The sequence below is a fragment of the Xyrauchen texanus genome, chromosome 3 (assembly GCF_025860055.1).
Source record: "Xyrauchen texanus isolate HMW12.3.18 chromosome 3, RBS_HiC_50CHRs, whole genome shotgun sequence".
Taxonomy (NCBI): domain Eukaryota; kingdom Metazoa; phylum Chordata; class Actinopteri; order Cypriniformes; family Catostomidae; genus Xyrauchen; species Xyrauchen texanus.
In genome coordinates this window covers 17,668,295-17,686,999 of record NC_068278.1, presented here as the reverse complement: position 1 = coordinate 17,686,999, position 18,705 = coordinate 17,668,295, and the positions used below count along the sequence as shown (strand labels likewise).

General features: G+C 38.7%; 1 protein-coding gene across 1 annotated transcript; it reads right to left on the bottom strand.

The window, feature by feature from the left end:
* Positions 1–1,493: 1,493 nt before the first annotated feature.
* On the bottom strand, positions 1,494–18,371 carry LOC127630647 (sulfhydryl oxidase 2-like). The gene is made up of 12 exons (XM_052108287.1): positions 18,060–18,371; positions 12,424–12,524; positions 11,517–11,565; positions 11,286–11,391; positions 10,980–11,070; positions 10,582–10,727; positions 10,345–10,488; positions 9,910–10,039; positions 9,686–9,808; positions 6,698–6,848; positions 6,082–6,270; positions 1,494–5,129 (listed from the first exon to the last, which is right to left on the bottom strand). The coding sequence occupies exons 1-12, from the start codon at positions 18,316–18,318 to the stop codon at positions 4,630–4,632; spliced, it is 1,989 nt and encodes a 662-aa protein (XP_051964247.1). The 5' UTR covers positions 18,319–18,371; the 3' UTR covers positions 1,494–4,629.
* Positions 18,372–18,705: the final 334 nt, after the last annotated feature.

The following is an 18,705-nucleotide window of genomic DNA, read 5'->3' as shown; positions in this document are numbered from 1 at the left end:
AGAGAGAGAGAGAGAGAGAGAGAAAGAGAAAGAGAGAGAGCCTGATGCGGATAACTGCCCTGCAGAGAGTAAACGTGTTCATGTGCGATGGAGACAAAAGACAGACAAGACAGAAAGAGAGAGAGAGTAATGTCTCACTTTTTTGTCAGAAGACGAAGAAAAGAACGAGAGCGTTCATGCCGTATCAATCTCCATGCACAAACCAAAACGCTTGTAGACACATAATCCATCAGAAGCTGTCTCTGCCACGATCGGCTCCGTGCTCAGGATTATTTACATTAAGGGCAGACAAATGGAGTGTGCCAGGAGAGCAGCTCTGCATTGCAGTCCCTGTCACAGGCTGGCATGCTCAGTACAGAGTCTGCATACCCAATCAGATGTGCCAACACGGCATCAGACAGATACTCAAGCGATACGAGAAAGAAAAAAAGCAACACTCAGCCTCAAAGGTGCCCGAAATGTCAGATCAGTACATCCAACTGAGAAGCATTTTGAGAGTGCATATATTAGTTTTTGATAGAGGAGACCTATTGCTGAAAGACTACAGTATGTGCAAGTAAGAGTTGTGCACTGGGGTGGTAAAGCAGCATCTCTCAGCAAAGTGAGGAAGAAGGAAAGGCGGTTTGTTTCTCTCTTTGACTCACTGGCTTTCAATGCCGAGACGCTGTTGGGCTACAGCGTGAGTCAGCGCTATTAGAGAGAAACTTGTGTCATGTTCCAGCCTTGTGTCTCATATCAAACAGCACAAAAGATAATAAATCAATAATGTGTGGCAAACACACGCCCTGCAAATACTGCAAAACTTGACTCTGACTGTCTGTCTGGTCTATTTGAAGGCTGTGAAACTGTGTCAGTCTGAAAAAGCAAGGGGTTTAAATAATAAGACATTGAGCTATCGCTTAAATGTTTTATGCTATTTATGGAAGAAATTGTCCTCAAACTTTATTTCCAGTGTGAAAGGCACACCTTCATTGAGAAACATTTCCTCATCCAGTTCAAAGAGATCACATAGGCAGTTATTTTACATTGGAAACAACAATGCATGTGTAGACATTTGTAAAGTTGACAGCTGGACTTCTAGTAATAGACAGCGTTAGCATGGTCACATGTGTGACTTCCCTGGGGAGAGCAGACTGCAGTCTGAGGTGGTGGGGAAGGGGAGATTCCATACTGCCCACTAGAGGACAGACACAGACACTACAACAGTAAAAATAAAACGTAAATGACCTCCGAATGTGCTTAGACTCGAAGTTGCAGTTACACAGTGTTCTCAGAGTGGGATATCCAAATATACTCACAACGGATTGATCTCAAAATGATGCTGAAGGGAAACGCAAAGCAACATATTTCTATTATAGCCCATGTCTAGGTACATTATAGTGGTACTGTGTATAAAATATTGACGGTTACAAAATACAAATGTGCTAAAGGTCAAATGCATCTGCATTTGTTGCTAGTTATGAACAGGTGAATGATGGATTTATACCCTTTTTTATTTTAAAGACACATTACAGTGTTCTTCATACAAAATACAAAAACTCCCCTGTAAGGACAAACTACATATATATATATATACACAGAACAACTGACCAAAAATATAGTCTTTAAATAAAAATATAATTCTTAAACCACAGAGAGAGAGAGAGAGAGAGAGAGAGAGAGAGAGAGAGAAAACTAAAAAAAAAAAAACAATGTCATTTGCAGCCATTCATTTGGAGCAGCTTAGAAGGCCACCATTATGCACACATGTCATTAAACTGTACTTTATTAAGAATGCTTCATAAATATTTAGCCTCAGGACAACATTAACATTCCTCAATTAGATAGTGAAATACATGTCATGAGCTGAGCACATTACTACAAATCAGTTCACAAAACAAATGCAGATAATGCAATTAGAAATGTGTGAATCATCAAAATATCAGCACATATTTTAGACTCCAAATTACAAATCAAAATAATGTTGTAGCAGTTCACATGTAACCTGAACGCTTCATTCTTTTTACAGTAAACAATTGTGAAGACACTTTTGACGTGACTTGTAAGAGCTCTACAACAGAATGCCTATACAGTGTATATATACAGTATAAATACTGATCAGCCACAACATCAAAACCACTGACAGGTGAAGTGAATAACATTTATTATCTTAATACTATGACACCTGTCAAGGGGTGGAATATATTAGGTAGCAAGTGAACAGCCAGTTCTTGAATTTCATGTGTTGGAAGCAGGAAAATGGGCAAGCGTAAGGATCTGAGCAACTCTGACATGGGCTAAATTGTGATGGCTAGACAGCTGGGTCAGAGCATCTCCAAAATGGCATGTCTTGTGGGGTGTTCCCATTATGCAGTGGTTAGTACCTACCAAAAGTGGCCCAAGGAAGGACAACCTTTGAACCGACAACGGGGTCATGGGCGCCCAAGGCTCATTGATGCGAAGCGAAGGCTAGCCGTCTGGTCCGATCCCACAGAAGAGCTAAAAACGTAATGCTGGACATGATAGAAAGGTGTAAGAAAACATAGTGCATCACAGCTTGCTGCGTATGGGGCTGCATAGCCACAGACTGGTCAGAGTGCCCATGCTGACCTCTGTCCACCGCTGAAAGTGCCTACGATAGGCACGTGAGCGTCAGAACTGGACCATGGAGCAATGGAAGATGGTGGCCTTCCTTGATGAATCACGTTCACTTTTATATCATGTGAACGGTCGGGTGCGTGTGCATCGTTTACCTGGGGAAGAGATGGCAGCAGGATGCACCATGGGAAGAAGGCAGGCCGACTTAGGCAGTGTGATGCTCTGGGCAATGTTCTTCTGTTAAACCTTGGGTCCTTTGACACGTAACGCCTACCTAAAGATTGTTGCAGACCACATACATGGCAACAGTATTCCTTGATGGCAGTGGCCTCTTTCAGCAGGATAATGTGCCCTGCCACACTGTAAAAAAATTTCAGAAATGGTTTGAGGAACATGACAGAGTTCAAGGTGTTGAATTGGCCTCCAAATTCCCCAGATCTCAATCCGATTGAGCATCTATGGGATGTGTTGGACCAACAAGTCCGATTCATGGAGGCCCCACCTCACAACTTACAGGACATAAAGTATCTGCTGCTAACGTCTTAGTGCCAGATACCACAGGACATCCTCAGAAGTCTTGTAGAGTCCATGCCTTGACGGGTCAGAGCTGTTGTTATTGGTGTTAACAGAGCTATTGGTGGCACGAGGGGGACCTAGGCTAGTGGTTTGTATGTTGTGGCTGATCAGTGTGTGTGTGTATATATATATATATATATATATATATATATATATATATATATATATATATATATATATATATATATTATAGTTGACTTAGACCAAAATATTTTAAAAAAGCATTATCCAGTTCAAAAGTGTATCTGCAATTTACAGAAAAAGACAGCTATTATGACATATTCAATTGAGAATATGAATAAACGAGTAAAAAAGTCATCAAAGTGTGCTCAGTATAATTGAGTACCAAATTGTCATAAAATGAATAAGAAATGTTTCATAAAATGGGCTAAACTTGTTTTTATATGCAGAGATTAATTGTGTCATTAAATGCATTGCTGCAGAATTGTATACAAACACTTATGATGCTTAAAGGTCTTGTTCACCCAAAAATGAAGATTCTGTCATCATTTACCCTCAAGCTTTATCAAAACCCTTTGACTTTCTTACTTTCGTGGAACACAAAAGATGTTACACAGAATTTTAGTCTCAATCACCAATCACTATTATTGCATCTTTTTTCCATACAATGAAAACGACTGGTGACTGAGATGGTCACATCTTCTTTTGTGTTCCATAGAGGCAAGTAAGTCATAGGAAAATGGAACAATATGAGGGTGAGTAAATGATGACTGAATGATAGAATTTTCCTTTTTGGGCAAACTATCTTTTTAATAATCAGGTTTAAAAATAAAATAAAAGTTGATTTGCTTATTAGGACAATAATATTCCTATATTCAGATCCACCAAGGATCTCACATGAATGTTAAAATAATGTATAATGACACTGTAGCTTTTTGTAACTTCACATGTAGACAAAAAAAAAAACATGTTCAGAGCAGATTTCAGTCAACAATGAAAGTATCAAATCAGGTTTTTCCAAGTCTGGTCATTGACAAGGCAGTGCGTTACGTGTCACTAACTTCTCCGCCAGTGACCTCGAATGGTAGGATAAATCATATTCTCAAGTGTTTTTTTAACTGTCACATAGAAATACTGAAACTTTTTATTTTATTAAAAATCTCTATAAATAATGTAGAATATTCCTTAAAATATACTTCTGACCTAGTTTGCTCAATTTAGTTTTAGAATAATAAAATAGTTTATCATGTTAAATCCCCCTCTCTGTTTGTTTAAGGTTGAGAAATACTCACTAACAGGTGCTCGTTCACATAAATATGCCTGATACACAAGCCAAACATTTGTCAGTCCTTAGACAAGCTCTTCATTACAAAATATTGGAAACAAAACAAAAACACAACAGAACAAATTAAATTCATCAAATAAATTAGTCTCATTCAACACTTGGCAGGGGTTTCATATATTACATTCACCTTATCCTGAAGAGATTTCCCTCTCAGTGTTGTAATACGGATACTATACGTAAGGCCTGAAGCTTTTGGCCTTCCATCTCTTTGATCGAACACGAAAGAAGAAGAACATGACCATGAGGAAAATGCAGGAGAGGGAGTACAGCAGCACGCAAAGACTCATGTCCACGCTGGAGAACCCCAGACCCAGAAACGTCATGCCTGGCCTGGTTTCTAACTGGACACCTGTCCCTTTCTCACCATCTGTGTCAATCCTCTTCAAATGTTTAGGAACACTCTCAGGAGATTGCTTTACATTTTGGTTATGGTGAAATTTGTTGTCAGTAATAGCTTTGGGTTTCTCAAGGGCTGGAGGGCCTGGCTCTGGTTGGCTGCTGCTGGTGTATTTTGGGGAAATGTTTGAAGCACCATAGTGCTGTTTGAGAAAAGCAAGCACCATCTGTTCATTCCAGACATGAAGGCCTTCTTGCTCCTCATGGCATGTTGGACAGAGATCAGGAGTGGGCCATTGAGTCTTAGGAAACATGGGGTCCTCACTCATCGACCCTGCATAAAGAGTGAACAATGAGCTATGTGGGTGATGTCAGACATCATGTATACAATATATTTGTGATGCAGCTTAAAGACATAGAAGTACTATACGTTTTCCAAATTTCCCCTTTTATTCTAAATTGATGCCCTTGTTCACCCCCCACCCCCCTTCTCTCTTCCTTCATTCATTCATACTTCCTTCGTGACTTCCTTTCTCCTCATCTATTTTCCTTCTTTCCTTCCTGTATTTCTTCCATATTTTTTCCTTCATTTCTGTCTTTATTTCCATCTTTATTCTGTTTTTCCCATTTTCCTACTCTTCTGTTTTCTTTCAGTCTTTTTCCTTCACTCAGTTCTTCCTTGTCTTTTCTCCTTGCATTCTTTCGTCTTCCTTCCTAACTGCCTTTTCCCTTTTTGCCTTTTCATGATATCCTGATTTCCTGCCTGACCTCCTTGTTCTCTTCTCCTTTCCTTTCTTCCATATTTCTTCCTTTGTTCTTTTCTTCATGTCTTCATCTTTTTTCCATTTTACATGTCTTTCTTTCTTTTACCTTTCTTCCTTCCTGTCTTTTTTGTTCCTCCCCATCTTTCTTCCTTCCTTCATTCTTTTCATCCCGATTTCCTTTACATTTTTCTTCCAATTTTCCTGTCTTCCATCCTTCCTGTCTCTTTCCTCATTCTTTCCGGTCTTCCTTCATGTTTTCTTCCTTCTGTTTCTTTCTTTCTTTCTTCTCGTTATTTTAAAACTTCCAATAATACAATGACTGATACAAATAGTAATGTAAATTCCAAGAACAAAACCTACACTTCTTCTATCACCACTGAGGAGTTGAAAGTAACAAAGTAATTATAGCACCTCTACTCAACAGATGTTTTAATTAGCTGCATGCTTCCACTCATGAGAATGACATGATGCATTATTGCACATTTACACTGAAACTGTACTCTAAATACATTTGTGTCTTACCTGTCAGTCTCGTGTTAACCTGATTGTGCTTTCTCCACAGCCACAGTACTGCCTCATCCACTGATTTGACCTGGTTCAGAGACTCCTGTGCCATCTCTTCAAAGTGTTTCCCGCACTCCTGGCAACCAAAAAAGGTCCCGATGTAACGGCGCATAGTTTGAAGTACTGCCAAGGGATCTTCTTCAAACCCTGAGGTGATGAGTGTAGGGCATTATTTGAAATTAGTCACAGTGAAAAGGAAACAGGAACTAACAGACAACGGCTACAATGAGGGAGAAAAATAATCTGCTTGCTAATAGAGTAACTTGTCCAAAGAGTGACAGAAGAGTGTGAATCTTAAGGTGTTTTCAAATAGTAGTCAAAGGTCTGAAAAACACTTTACTAAATTTATGTTTATCATACATGGGAACTCTTTCAAAACTGTTAAAAAACCCTCCAAGGTAGATACCTCATGAAACTGGTTGGGACCATGCCCAGAGTGCACAGCACTGTAATTTAATAGTTTTTATAACGTTATTGTTTTAAAATGTGGAAAATTGAAACATATATTGTTAGTATTAACGGACCTAAAACAGGTCTCAGGCTCACTAAGAGGAAGGCATTTCCATACTCATACCAGTGTTAGCTAGAGCATCCGGTCGGTTGGCAGCCTGGACAGTCAGAACATGAAACAGAGTCCAGAGGGAGCAGGGATATCCTCTTAGTGCCACACTACTGCCCTGGCATCCAACCCATTGCACTTGCTCACTCAGGTACAGCCCTGAGATCTGACACATAAAACAAACAGGGCAGCTTAAATCCACTACCACACTGATTAGTGTTCCTGTCACTTACACAAAAACAAAATCATGGACTTACAAGCATAGCTGGTATAATATGCCATATTTCTTGTCATGAGGTACTAACGCTCCATTTCCACCTGATATTAAGGTGCGTTATTGGTTATACGATCATATAACAGCCGAGACACATTCCTGATTCCACCTGGTATTACAATGTGTCTTAAAAGAGTAGTTCAACCAAAAATACAAATTCTCTTATCATTTGTGCAGTCTAGTGCCATTCTGGATGTGTATGACTTTCTTTCTTCAGCAGAACACAAATTAAGATTTTTAGAAGAATATCGCAGCTATTGTTTTCCATACAATGCAACAGGGTTCCCACTCTTTTCAAGACACAATTTTCCAGGGCATTCTACATACCCATCATGTGTAATATTTAAGCAAAAACACACAACAGGCCATGATGGCCATTGTGGGTGGCTGTGGCTCAGTTGGTAGAGCGGATTTTTAAATCAGCGTTTCGACCATCATCATTGTCTTAAGTTTACACATTTTTGTTTTTGCCGTTAACACAACAACAATGTTGTAAAGAAAGAAAATCATATTTAGCACTTCATCAATACTTACTTAAACTATTTTATCAGAGCAAATGTACCAGGGCTTCGATCATTACAATCAATCTTTTACGTTGCTTCACAACACGCAGCCACCAGCAGTGACATAGCGATACGAATTTGTGTATTTGACACTTATCCCGAGTCTCGATCATTATCATGTTTTTGTGGATGTAACAAAAACCTTGTTACAACACATTCAAACAGTTTTATTATACTAAAATACTTTCCAGGACAAAGAATTATTTCCCAGGGCATTTAGGAAATGTTCTCATTTTCCATGACTGGAAAACTGCATTTCAAAATTCAAGGTTTTCCAGGACGTGTGGGAATCCTGTGCAAGTGAATGGATGCCAAAATTTGAAGCTCTAAAAATCAAATAGGCCAGCATAAAAGTAATGCACAAGACTCCAGTGGTTAAATAAATGTCTTCAGAAGCAATACGATAGGTGTGGTTGAGAAACAGATCAATATTAAGTAAATTTTTACTATATATACTCCTCCCTTCTCAGTCAATCTCCACTTTAACTTTCAGGGTGCTTTCCATTCTGAAGGGCTAATCTCTATGCCCTATTACCTTCAGAGGGTTTACCCTTCAGAGTGAGAGCTTCGGAGGGTTGAAGGGTGTAGGGCTCAAAAATATCAGTAATTCGGAATGCACTTCACGTCATCTATCAAAGCCAAAGGAGCCGTTGCAGTCGCACGAATGCTGACGCTAATGTACATCACCTGCACCTAATATTTACAAATGATTTTGCATCACTAAGTGCTTTCAGAATAGAAACTGAAAATAATGATGAAAATTATAATTTACATTATGAAAAATTTTGTTTTATTTTATTTATTTTAATAAAAAAAAAAAAATAAACAAATGTACTGTGCATTTATTAAAAACAATTCCACTTTGTATTATTATTTTATTTAAACTCCTTTAGAATAACTGATCCAGCTAATTTACAATAAATAACACAAGCATTATCCAGTTTCAAACAAAAAGCCAGGGGATTAAAATAATTTTTTTAAGTTAATTAAACGCCCATTTTAAAGCAGCTATTTATGAGCCCTTCGGTTTGGAATGACCCTTCAACATGGCAGCCAAAATCGTTCCCCTTCAAAGTGCCCTTCTGAGCGGATTTATCTCGTTTTGAATGCAGGGTCACTTTGGCATTCTTCTTCTTGTGTTTTTGGTGACTCACATTCTTCAAGCATACGCCCTCTACTGGGCAGGGAGAAGAATCTCTTGCAAAAATTGACTTAAATATTGGTCTGTTTCTCACCCACACCTAGTATCATATCACTTCTGAAAACATGGATTTCACCACTGGAGTATTATGGATTACTTTTATGCTGCCTTTGTGATTTTTGGAGCGTTACATTTTGGCACCCATTCAATTTGTATGGACCGACAGAGCTGAAATTTCCTTCTAAAAATCTTAATTTGTGTTTTGCAGAACAAAGAAAGTCATATACATCTGGGATGCCATGAGGGTGAATAAATGGTGAGAGAATTTTCATTTTTGGGCGAACTATCACTTTATATGTGACTCCTGTGACCACTTGTGTTTGGATTTCATAGGAAGGGTCTGTGATTTCATGACAACATACATTAATAACTATGTTAGTGTGTTATGGCATGATAATAAACATAATTTTTAAAAACGGCACACTGTTTCTCCCAGATGCAGCTAAAAATGTATCTAAGCACAAATGCAACATTTCGCGCAGAATTCTCCATTATTTTTGTATTAACCTGAGCTTCAGATGTGTGTGCTTGTCATCTGTGCATGTTTATATCAGATACAGTGAAGAAGATCCGTGAAGTTATCGTGCTTCGCTTTTTCACATTTTCCGATCTGACGTTTTTTTCCTTTTAAAGCTGCATAAAACCGGCAGAGTTTAAACTCTTGTTTTAGCGCAGCTGTGGACTGATAGGGATGGGGTGGTACTTCGCCGCTGTCTGGGATGCATTCAGGATTAATTGCATTTCACACTTCAAATGCGATGTGGTCACATGCGATTTTGACTACCTCCATATGTGGTTTCAGTGAGCCGATCACAAAACAGTTTGGATCCTGTTTCCACCTGTATTTAGCACTCACCACTTGTGATCGGATCACAAAAATTCCATCTTAAAACCAGGTGAAAATGGGGCTAGAGACTTTGTAAGGATTAAAACAGAATAAGTTGTTTAATGAGTAACTGTCTCACCCTCATCTTGTTGTTGACCAGGTCCAAGATAGCATCAAAGGGGATCTTCTCCAAAGGCAAACTGACTAGCCACTCTAGTAAAGTCTCAAGAAGTTTCACCACTGATTGGCGACCAGGAAATAGCTGAGATCAAAGGGGCCAAGAAAGTCAAACCTGTGAACTTTAAAGCTCTCATAAGAACATGTAAGTGTGAAGAAAAAGTTGTGTTTGTGTTGAAACACTACCTTGGCGACAACTGTTACAAAATCCTTGAAAGTTTTTAATTCTTCTCCTTCTAAGGTCTTGTGAGTGGCCAGTTCAACCCTCAACAGGTAATGTAAACCAGACTCCAGATCGGCCATGTACACCTTAGACCTGGAGAAAGACATTTTTCACATTCATACTGGTTACTTTTTCTAACCTAAGACTCACCAGTATAAAATTCAAAGTTTGAGACTTTTAGTTCATGTCATTTGGCTTTGAGGTCCTCTACAGTGGTCCTCTACAGTATATATGATTATATTCCTAAAAGTTGACAAAATATTGACCATTGACTAATCTAAAAAGCCTTTCAATGTTCACCACTCTATCTTCCTGTTTCGAAAGGAAAAATGTCAACACATTTCTTTAACCTCTTTAGCTTTTACAGGAAATATCAATATTAACACAATAAAACTCACTTTTTAAAGTCTTTCCACTTCACTTGGTTTCCTTGTCCATTAATCCCAGGCTGAGGATGCTGCAGGGACGCAGTGGACTGTTTCCTGTGCACTCCGGGGAGGAGTTTCAGAAAGGAGGAGAAGAAGAAGCGCAGTCTCTTCTGACTGTTAACACAAATCCAAATGTATTAAAAACACATAAACTGCTTTCCTTTGATAGTTGTGTCAAAATGAATTCAACAGAGGCACTTAACTTACACATTCATGACAGTGTGTGTGCCATTATGGTGGATGAGATACGCTGATGGAACTGAACTGAACCCTAATTTCTCCATTAGAAGCTTGTCTGAGCTCAGAGCTCTCTTCACTGTCATACCCTCATATGGCATTAGGTCCAAAATTACCTGAAAACATTTAATAAAAATCTATCTTTATCTTTAATGGAAATATCAACATATACTCAACCTCATCTCATTGTGTTCCACCAAATAAATCATAGCTAAATAAGCCATACAGGTCTGGATCAAGTAAACGTGAGCAAATTATGACAGAATTATCATTTTGGGAGAACTATTTCTTTAATTATTACTGTTTAATGTATATTTTTTTGTTTTAAACAATAGAATGATTAAACACACAGCAATTATTTTTCATACCTCTCTGCCTATATAGGAGTCTCTATCTTCAACTATTATGGCCGTGTAGTGCTCTGTTTTTGTCCCCATTAAGGACAGTATGTCCTCAGCCCTGCAATAGATGACAAATTCAATGTCTGACAAAGTCTCTAAATTGGAATCTGAGACAAATTTAGTTTCTGTTAAGAAACAAGAAAATATTCCCAAAGTATGATTTATAATTAGGAAATATCTATACAAGTATCTTATTTGAAACATCAAAAACAGCAGATATAACACTTATGTGTGCTAAAGAATTATTTAAATTGGGTGGTAATGGATACACACCTGGCAGGGTCCAGGGAAGGCCAGCTAACAGGCCAGTTGTGTCTTGTGTGGTTTTGGAGGAAGTTCACAATCAGCTGCCTCACTGTCTGCAGCTCTCTGTCAACCCCTGTCAACACACAAATACAGTACAAAAAAAAATCAAACACATGTTTTTCATTAATAAATAACAGCAACAATAATAACAATAATTGTAAAAAGTTCAAATGTACTCAGAGCAAACATGAAACCCACCTCGATATGTCTTCCCAAAATCATTTGTGGAATCAAGTGCCTTGAAATACTGAGGAAAGAAACAATATTATTCCAAAATGAAATCCACAAGACATCATCAATCTTCCTAAATCTTCATTCTTTACACTTTCAAACTAGACAAAGCACTACAAGTCTCAAGCAATGAGAGTTCACAGTGGGTAGGGCTACCCAGTACAACGCTGCATAAATAGAAACCAAGCGATCAACAGAATGTCATCTTGCCCGTGATGGTCACGGTTGTGGCTGGTTACATTTATATAGTGCTTTTCTGACACTACACTTAAAGCTCTTTACATAGTGAAAAGGGAACTCTCCTCAACCACCACCAGTGTGCAACATCCACCTGGATGATGCAACGGCAGCCATAGTGCGCCAGTATGCTTACCACACACCAGCTGTTGAGAGTAGAGTGATAGAGCCAATTAATGATGGGGATTATTAGGAGGCCATGATTGATAATGGCCAATGGGTAGTTTACACCCCTATACTTTACAAGAAGTGCCCTGGGTTTTTTAATGTCCACACAAAATCAGGACCTCAGTTTAACTTCTCATTCGAAGAACGGTGTCTATTTACAGTACAGTGTCCCCATCACTATACTAGGGTGTTAGGGTGAGCACCCCCTGCTTGTTTCACTAATCCCTCTTCCAGCAGGAACCTTAGTTTTTCCCCAGGAGGTATCCCATCCAGGTACTGACCAGGCTCAAACCTGCTTAGCTTCAATGGACAACCAGTTTAGAGCTACTGGATGATATGGCTGCTGACAAAAACTCAGAATTAATATGGAAGATTTACCTTTTATCACTCTTTTCATGTCACGTCTGGTTAGGACATGGTGAAAGAAAAGAAAAAGAAACTTCTAGAATTATCATGTGTATTAGCATACCCTGAAGGTGGGGTAGAAGTGGATTCCAAACTCCTTACAAATGTCAAAGTTCTTCTCATGAGCGCAGTCCAACACTCCAATACGAATGGCCTGTCCCCAATCTATGACAGGAGAGAGTAAAGACATTTCAGAGAAAGGTGAAACATATTTCATTCTTAAATAACATTTTTAAAAGTAGAAACTCAACCAAATAACCACATCAGAAACTTCAACAAAGAACATTATTAGACAGAATCAAACCTGACCCACCACCAACTTGGTGATTATCACAAAACCGTAAGAATGACACGTCCTTAGAAAAGCCCTTACAATAAGTGTAACTTTGACCAATTGACAAATCTGACAAATTGCAAAAAGGATTGTGCAAAAAAAAAAACGCATCCATCAATCAAAAAAGTAATCCATACGGCTCCAGGTGGTTAATAAAGGCATTCTGAAGCGAAGCGATGTGTTTTTGTAAGAAAAATATCCATATTTATAACTTTAGAAACTATAATCATTGGTTTCCGGTAAAGGCCGTCCGCACGTTCACAAGAGAGAGGAGTTCTGGCGTGACGAACGCGGAAGCACGCATTGTTTACAGCAATGGAAAATGGTGAAAAGAAGTGAGTTGCTTTCGCTATACTGTAGATTTGTATTTATCCAGTCATTCCAATCGTCCATTCATGGCAGCAAACACTCTCATCCTCTGTTGGCATTACCTCGCATTTACTGCATGAGCACCACCACATTTCCTGTACTCTCCGTCTACCAGACTGTTTTGTTTGTGCTGCTGCTGTAGCCTCCTCCATCTCCAGGAGTTCCTGGTTGGTGTACTCCGGTTCAAACAAATAGGGCTGGGGAAAAAACTCACTCTCCTCTACTCTTACATCGAAATCCTCCAACATTTTTCTTTAAAAATCTTTGTTGTTGTCTTCTAATTCGTGACCAGAATTATATTTTGCTCTATCCTCTGCGCTTAATTATAACTTAGTTATAACTTGCTTTAAAATCTAAGGTACCATTCACTCCCATTATAAAGTTTGGAAGAGCCAGGATATTTTTTAATATAACTCTGATTGTATTTGGCTGAAAGAAGTAAATGATGGGATAATTAAAATTTTGGGTGAACTAACCCTTTAAGTTCAGAAAACCCTTAGTTAAGGGCCCAAGCACTTAAGGTGCTGTATACCCCAAGTTTTCTTATTATTTCATCTTTGTTGTAAAAATTCAACATTAAACAGGAAGTGAGCATGTATCTCACCAACACTTTGTTCTATCGAAATGAAACTTGGTATGCTTCTTTAGGATCATGATCTGATGTTGCATGCTAAGTGAATTTGGGTCAGGAAATCTCAAAAATTGCTATTTTTGCCTGTAACTATTGAACTATTTGTCTTAAAATCATGAGTTTGGTATCTATGGATTATTGGATATTGACGATTTCAATTATAACAATATTTCCAATATTGGCCATATTGCCTTTCCACAGTTTTGAATTTTAATAAAAAAGTAATTTATCTTCTGAACAAATATGTCATATTTATAAGAAACTTGGCATGAGCAGTTTGGAGACAGTGTCACATAGTGGTCAAAATGCTAAGTCAATTGAATCAACTTTAAATATATTTTTTGTCTCATTGCTTCCTTATCCTAAGTCTTCAGACAACAGCAAAGAGAAATTTAAAAATGCTCTTTTCCCCATTTAAAAATTACATGAACAACAGCAGTATCTCAGCAATTATTTTGAGGGCTCACTCTCAGCTTGGTATGTCTCTTTGCAGTTAAAGCTCTAGACTACAGTTCCAAAAGTTGACAGTTTGATCCCTGTTGTACATGAGCTTGTCGGACTGTGCTTAATGAAAGTTTGAAGGTTTTGTCCCCAATCATTGCGACTTGCATCTTTTCTTATTATTCTTCTTTCTCAATGGGAGTCTATTAAGGCAGCACAATGAATCGTACATAGGAAAATTATTAAATTTGGCACACTAAAAGGGATGGGTCTGAAAAGCTCCATAAAAACATTTGGAATCTTTATGACAAATGCTATAGCACCACCACCAGTTAAAAAATGCACGTTTCTTTTGTGTATAACTTTTGAGCCATTTGGCCTAGAAACACAATTCTTGTTTTGTCTTGTTTTGACAAGTTTTGTCTATTTCCTCTCCCCATGATGATTATAACGGACCCCTTATATTAGAAATTCACCTATTACACTGGCAGCCATGATAAATTGTGACATTTATAGTTTTTCCGTTACTCCTAAAAAATGTCTCAGATGAGCACAAAAATGACTGAGCGGAATATAAATTTGTATATTTGTCAAAAAGTTACGCCAAATACATAGGTAACTATGGCGACCGTTGTGCTTGGCTGTGCTGACTCTCAGCTTGGTATGTACATTTGGCGGCTGTCAAACTTATGACAGTGTGGTGCAGTGGATTGTGTGCTGACTGTGAAATGAAAAGGTATAGGTTTGATCCCAACCTAAGGGAAATTAGAGTGGGTTTACTTTGAATGTCATGTTCACTTTTATATGTTCTTTGTGTCATGCTTACTGTGGTGCAGCTGGGGCCATATTTTTGCTTGACCCTGTATTCCTACTTGCAGCTATATTTGTAATTGTAAGTGTATTGTCACTAAAGGTTTTCTTCACTTATGGGGTTTCTTGCAACCGACTGCAGGACATTTTCTTGACAGGTTTTGTGAGAATTGGCCAACTGTAAAGAAGAAAAGGGGGGTTTGTTGGATTCACAGGCCAGTACCACCTCTTCATGTGTTAAACTACACAAGCTGGCTTCAAAGACTTAATGCCTTATCTATACCGACTGCCAGCAGAGTTGCAGAGTTTCCTTATGTCTCGCAGGCGCGGCTGGCATGCATGATCAGTGTTTCCATGGGAACATTCATTATTCATTCCCAGGGAACGCTGATCATGCCAATAATTAGCATGTCAAGCAACACCTGGTCCCCTCTAATTCACGCCCTTCTTAAGTCCTTCATATTCTCAATATCTTTGCTAGATTGTTGTTTGGTGTGAAGTAACTAACCTCACTGTCTCTGCCTAGTTGGTCCTGTCTTGTGTATCGGTTGGTTGCCTTCCAGTTTGCTGTGTGTCATCTGGGTTACCACGGAGGATACCTAGTCTTTGCCTGCATGTCGGGAGTTAGATCGCACTACCCTGATGGGCATTGTTCTGCACCTCACTAAGCTTCAACAGAGGATTCCACGAATCTATTCCTGACTTCCTTAACGCACACACATATTCTACGAACACACTCTTCACAGATTGCCCCTTGCGCTGCCATGGTGTGCGCTTCTCAGAGATCTCTTCCCACTGCTGCAGCCAGTGCCGGAATTCTCGACATCCACAACTCAGTGACTATTTATATTTACATGTAAATAAATCCTTTGAACTATTCCACCGCTCTTGGGTCTGTTTGTCTCGCTATCACTCTGAGAATTTTGAGCTCTGACATTGGAAACATTGGCGATATTAAGGCTTTCACAATATTTTCTGAAAGTAAATACAATAAATCACTTCCTCAATAAATCACGGTTTCATACAGACAACTCTGTAAATTTGTACAATGGGTTCCTTTAGCCAGGTGGTTTATTTTAACACAAACTAAAACTCAGTGAACAGCTGTAAAACCGGTTTCAAAAAGTGAAAGCAGATGGAGTGTGAAGAGACGAAATTAAACAAAAAAAAACTGGAGAGGCAGCTGATATCAAACTTTGTATAAGAAAGAAGAGACAGCTGGGGGCTCCTCAGCCCTCCCTGATCTGCTATTCTTCACCTGACGGTAGGACATTGCGGGTTTTGGGATGTGTGGGGGAATGCACAGTGGGGTCGTGCCCTTACAATAGGGCCATCTGACCCTCATTGTGACGATAACAGCTGGAAGGCGGCCACTCACAAGCCACCCAGCCGACAGATTGTGCCAACAAAGGCACACTGAATGCATTCAACAGCACACTAGATGCTCTTTGGAACATTCTCAAATTACGCTGGGATAACTTGTGAAGTTCATGTCAGCTCGAGAGCATGCTGTCATTATAAAAAAGGGAGTATATACCAGTTCCAAAAATTCTGAAGTTGTTCATTTTTCAGTTCAACTTTTCACTTAAATTGTTATACTTATAATTTGTAATCAAAAGAATTAACAAAATTACAAAAATGCAATAGAGCAGCATTTTCAAAAGTTGTCTAAAACGTTTGAACCCCGCTATATATCAAAGCACCATGGCATTCAATGGTATCTCCAAACATCTTTTTTGTAAGGGGTCGTAAAACATAAAAGAAAAACAACAAGAGAAAACACTAAAGCTGTCACATTGATTGTTGAAGAGCTTTCCCTACCCAATCTCACAGCTCTACTACGTTCAGCATCTTCAAGACATGGTGTTAAATCTATTTGCCCTCGTTTAGATTAAACATGTCAGTCTACAGTGACCTTTCACTGCCGTCACCATTCACTGCACCCAACACGAGTGGCTTCCTCCAGAATACTAACAGTGCTTTAGCTCTACGTATGGCAGATACTACATACCGTAGCAATGCAGTTTAAGCATTTTTATTTCCAATTAGGCCAGTCATGTAGCTCTGAGAAGGTCTGAGGAAAGAGTGCCTGTTAATCCCATTATTTGTTTAGAGTGGCTTTAGAAGCCACAGCTTGACCAGAGGTGGGCTTTCACTGTGCAGCCAAGCTCTCGTCTACAGACAAGCTCATCAGTTATCACAGTTAGAAGTGAAGCTGTTCGGGTCTGGATGACCTAAGCCTCTAAAATTGAAATGGGATGAAATTAAATGAAACGGTGACAAATTACAGCACTGCACATATAGACTGCCCCTTGTGCAAATAAATTGTAATATAACATCTTGATGTCTAGATTTATATCCATGTTATCTGTAAACTACCCATCAATTCTCACATACACAAAACTGAGCAAACAGAGTGGGTGTTGTGGTTATACATGAGGCCTTGAGCACAATCAGGTAGGTGTGATAAATGCAACAGTCTACAATTCTCATGGATTTATATACAGGTGTATCAACAGTAACTGACTAGGCCTACCTTGCAAGATCTTGTGTCCTTAAGTTCAAAAACACACCCACACACACTTAAAATGTTTTACTAAACCTGTTTAAGAAAGACTCATGATGATCTACAGGAACTAATGTGATAATTACAAAAAGAAACAGACACCACATCTACATAACCAATATGTTTGATGGCAATAATTTTCATACTACCCTAACAAAACAGTAAAACAAATATGGTAATAGCAATGTTTTTGGGATATGATATCATGGCAATTCCTTTGCTTTATTTCATTTTTTTTACCAGATGGTATCATTTGGCAATATTATGGTACACTGATTCCTTGGTACTGAGTGATTGCCATATGAATTTACCATGGCATGTACATAATACTTCAAGAATACCATGGGACATGTCCAAAACATGGTACTGCAATCACTGTACCATAGTACCACTACAGTAATCTTTTGTAAGTTCGATAATTTCAAAATAACACCTTTCCATACAACTGTTATATATGGAAGCCAGAAATGTCTGTATTTATTACATACGATTGTACTTTTCCTGGAGAGTACATAAACAGCAAGATTATGACTAGGGAAATCCTCCTACCCTTCACGTCGCCTGCCAGTGCTTTCCATGTAGGTGAGTATTGGATACAGTGTCCACACCAGGACGAGTAGAACTGAACAATCCAGGCGTTGGACGAGTTGAACAAGGACGGCTTCAGGGTGTCGCTGGTCAAGATGACCACTGGATCCTCTTCTGTGTATAACCGAGAGGACTGACCATCACCAAATAGCAGCGCCATAAAAATAATGATTTTTAGGTAAAACACAACTGCCATTGGAGGTGATGAAGGAAACGCCATGCGATTTGGAGCCACACAAATAAATGAGATCTCAACATTCAGTCAGATTCTGCTCGCTAGTCCGTATGACTACAGTGGGGGTGGGTCGTGTATATTCAGGAGCATCGTTACTGCGTTTACAGTACGCAGAGTTCCTTCCTGCGCAGCATATCAGCGTCTATTCGACGCATATTACAAAATTCCAGCATTATACAAAAAATGTACAAATCCTTTATAAAGTTTGCTACTTTATTTTCTTAAAATACATTGAAAGACTGAAAATGTTGCAAACACTTTAATTAAAGTAAATAATTAAACACTTAATGTAATTAAGTACACATAATTAAAATTAAACCAAAAATAATGGTTAGAAAATGAGTGTGACTCTCACTCTTTTCAATGTCCCCA

Bases quoted from the DNA above. Each gene is read 5' to 3' on its own strand.
- LOC127630647 (XM_052108287.1), bottom strand. From the start codon at position 18,318: ATGGCGTTTCCTTCATCACCTCCAATGGCAGTTGTGTTTTACCTAAAA. The intron at 12,525-18,059 runs GTAGGAGGATTT...CTCCTGTCATAG, and splicing joins ACTGGCAGGCGACGTGAAGG to ATTGGGGACAGGCCATTCGT. The intron at 11,566-12,423 runs GTATGCTAATAC...TTCTTTCCTCAG, and splicing joins ACTTCTACCCCACCTTCAGG to TATTTCAAGGCACTTGATTC.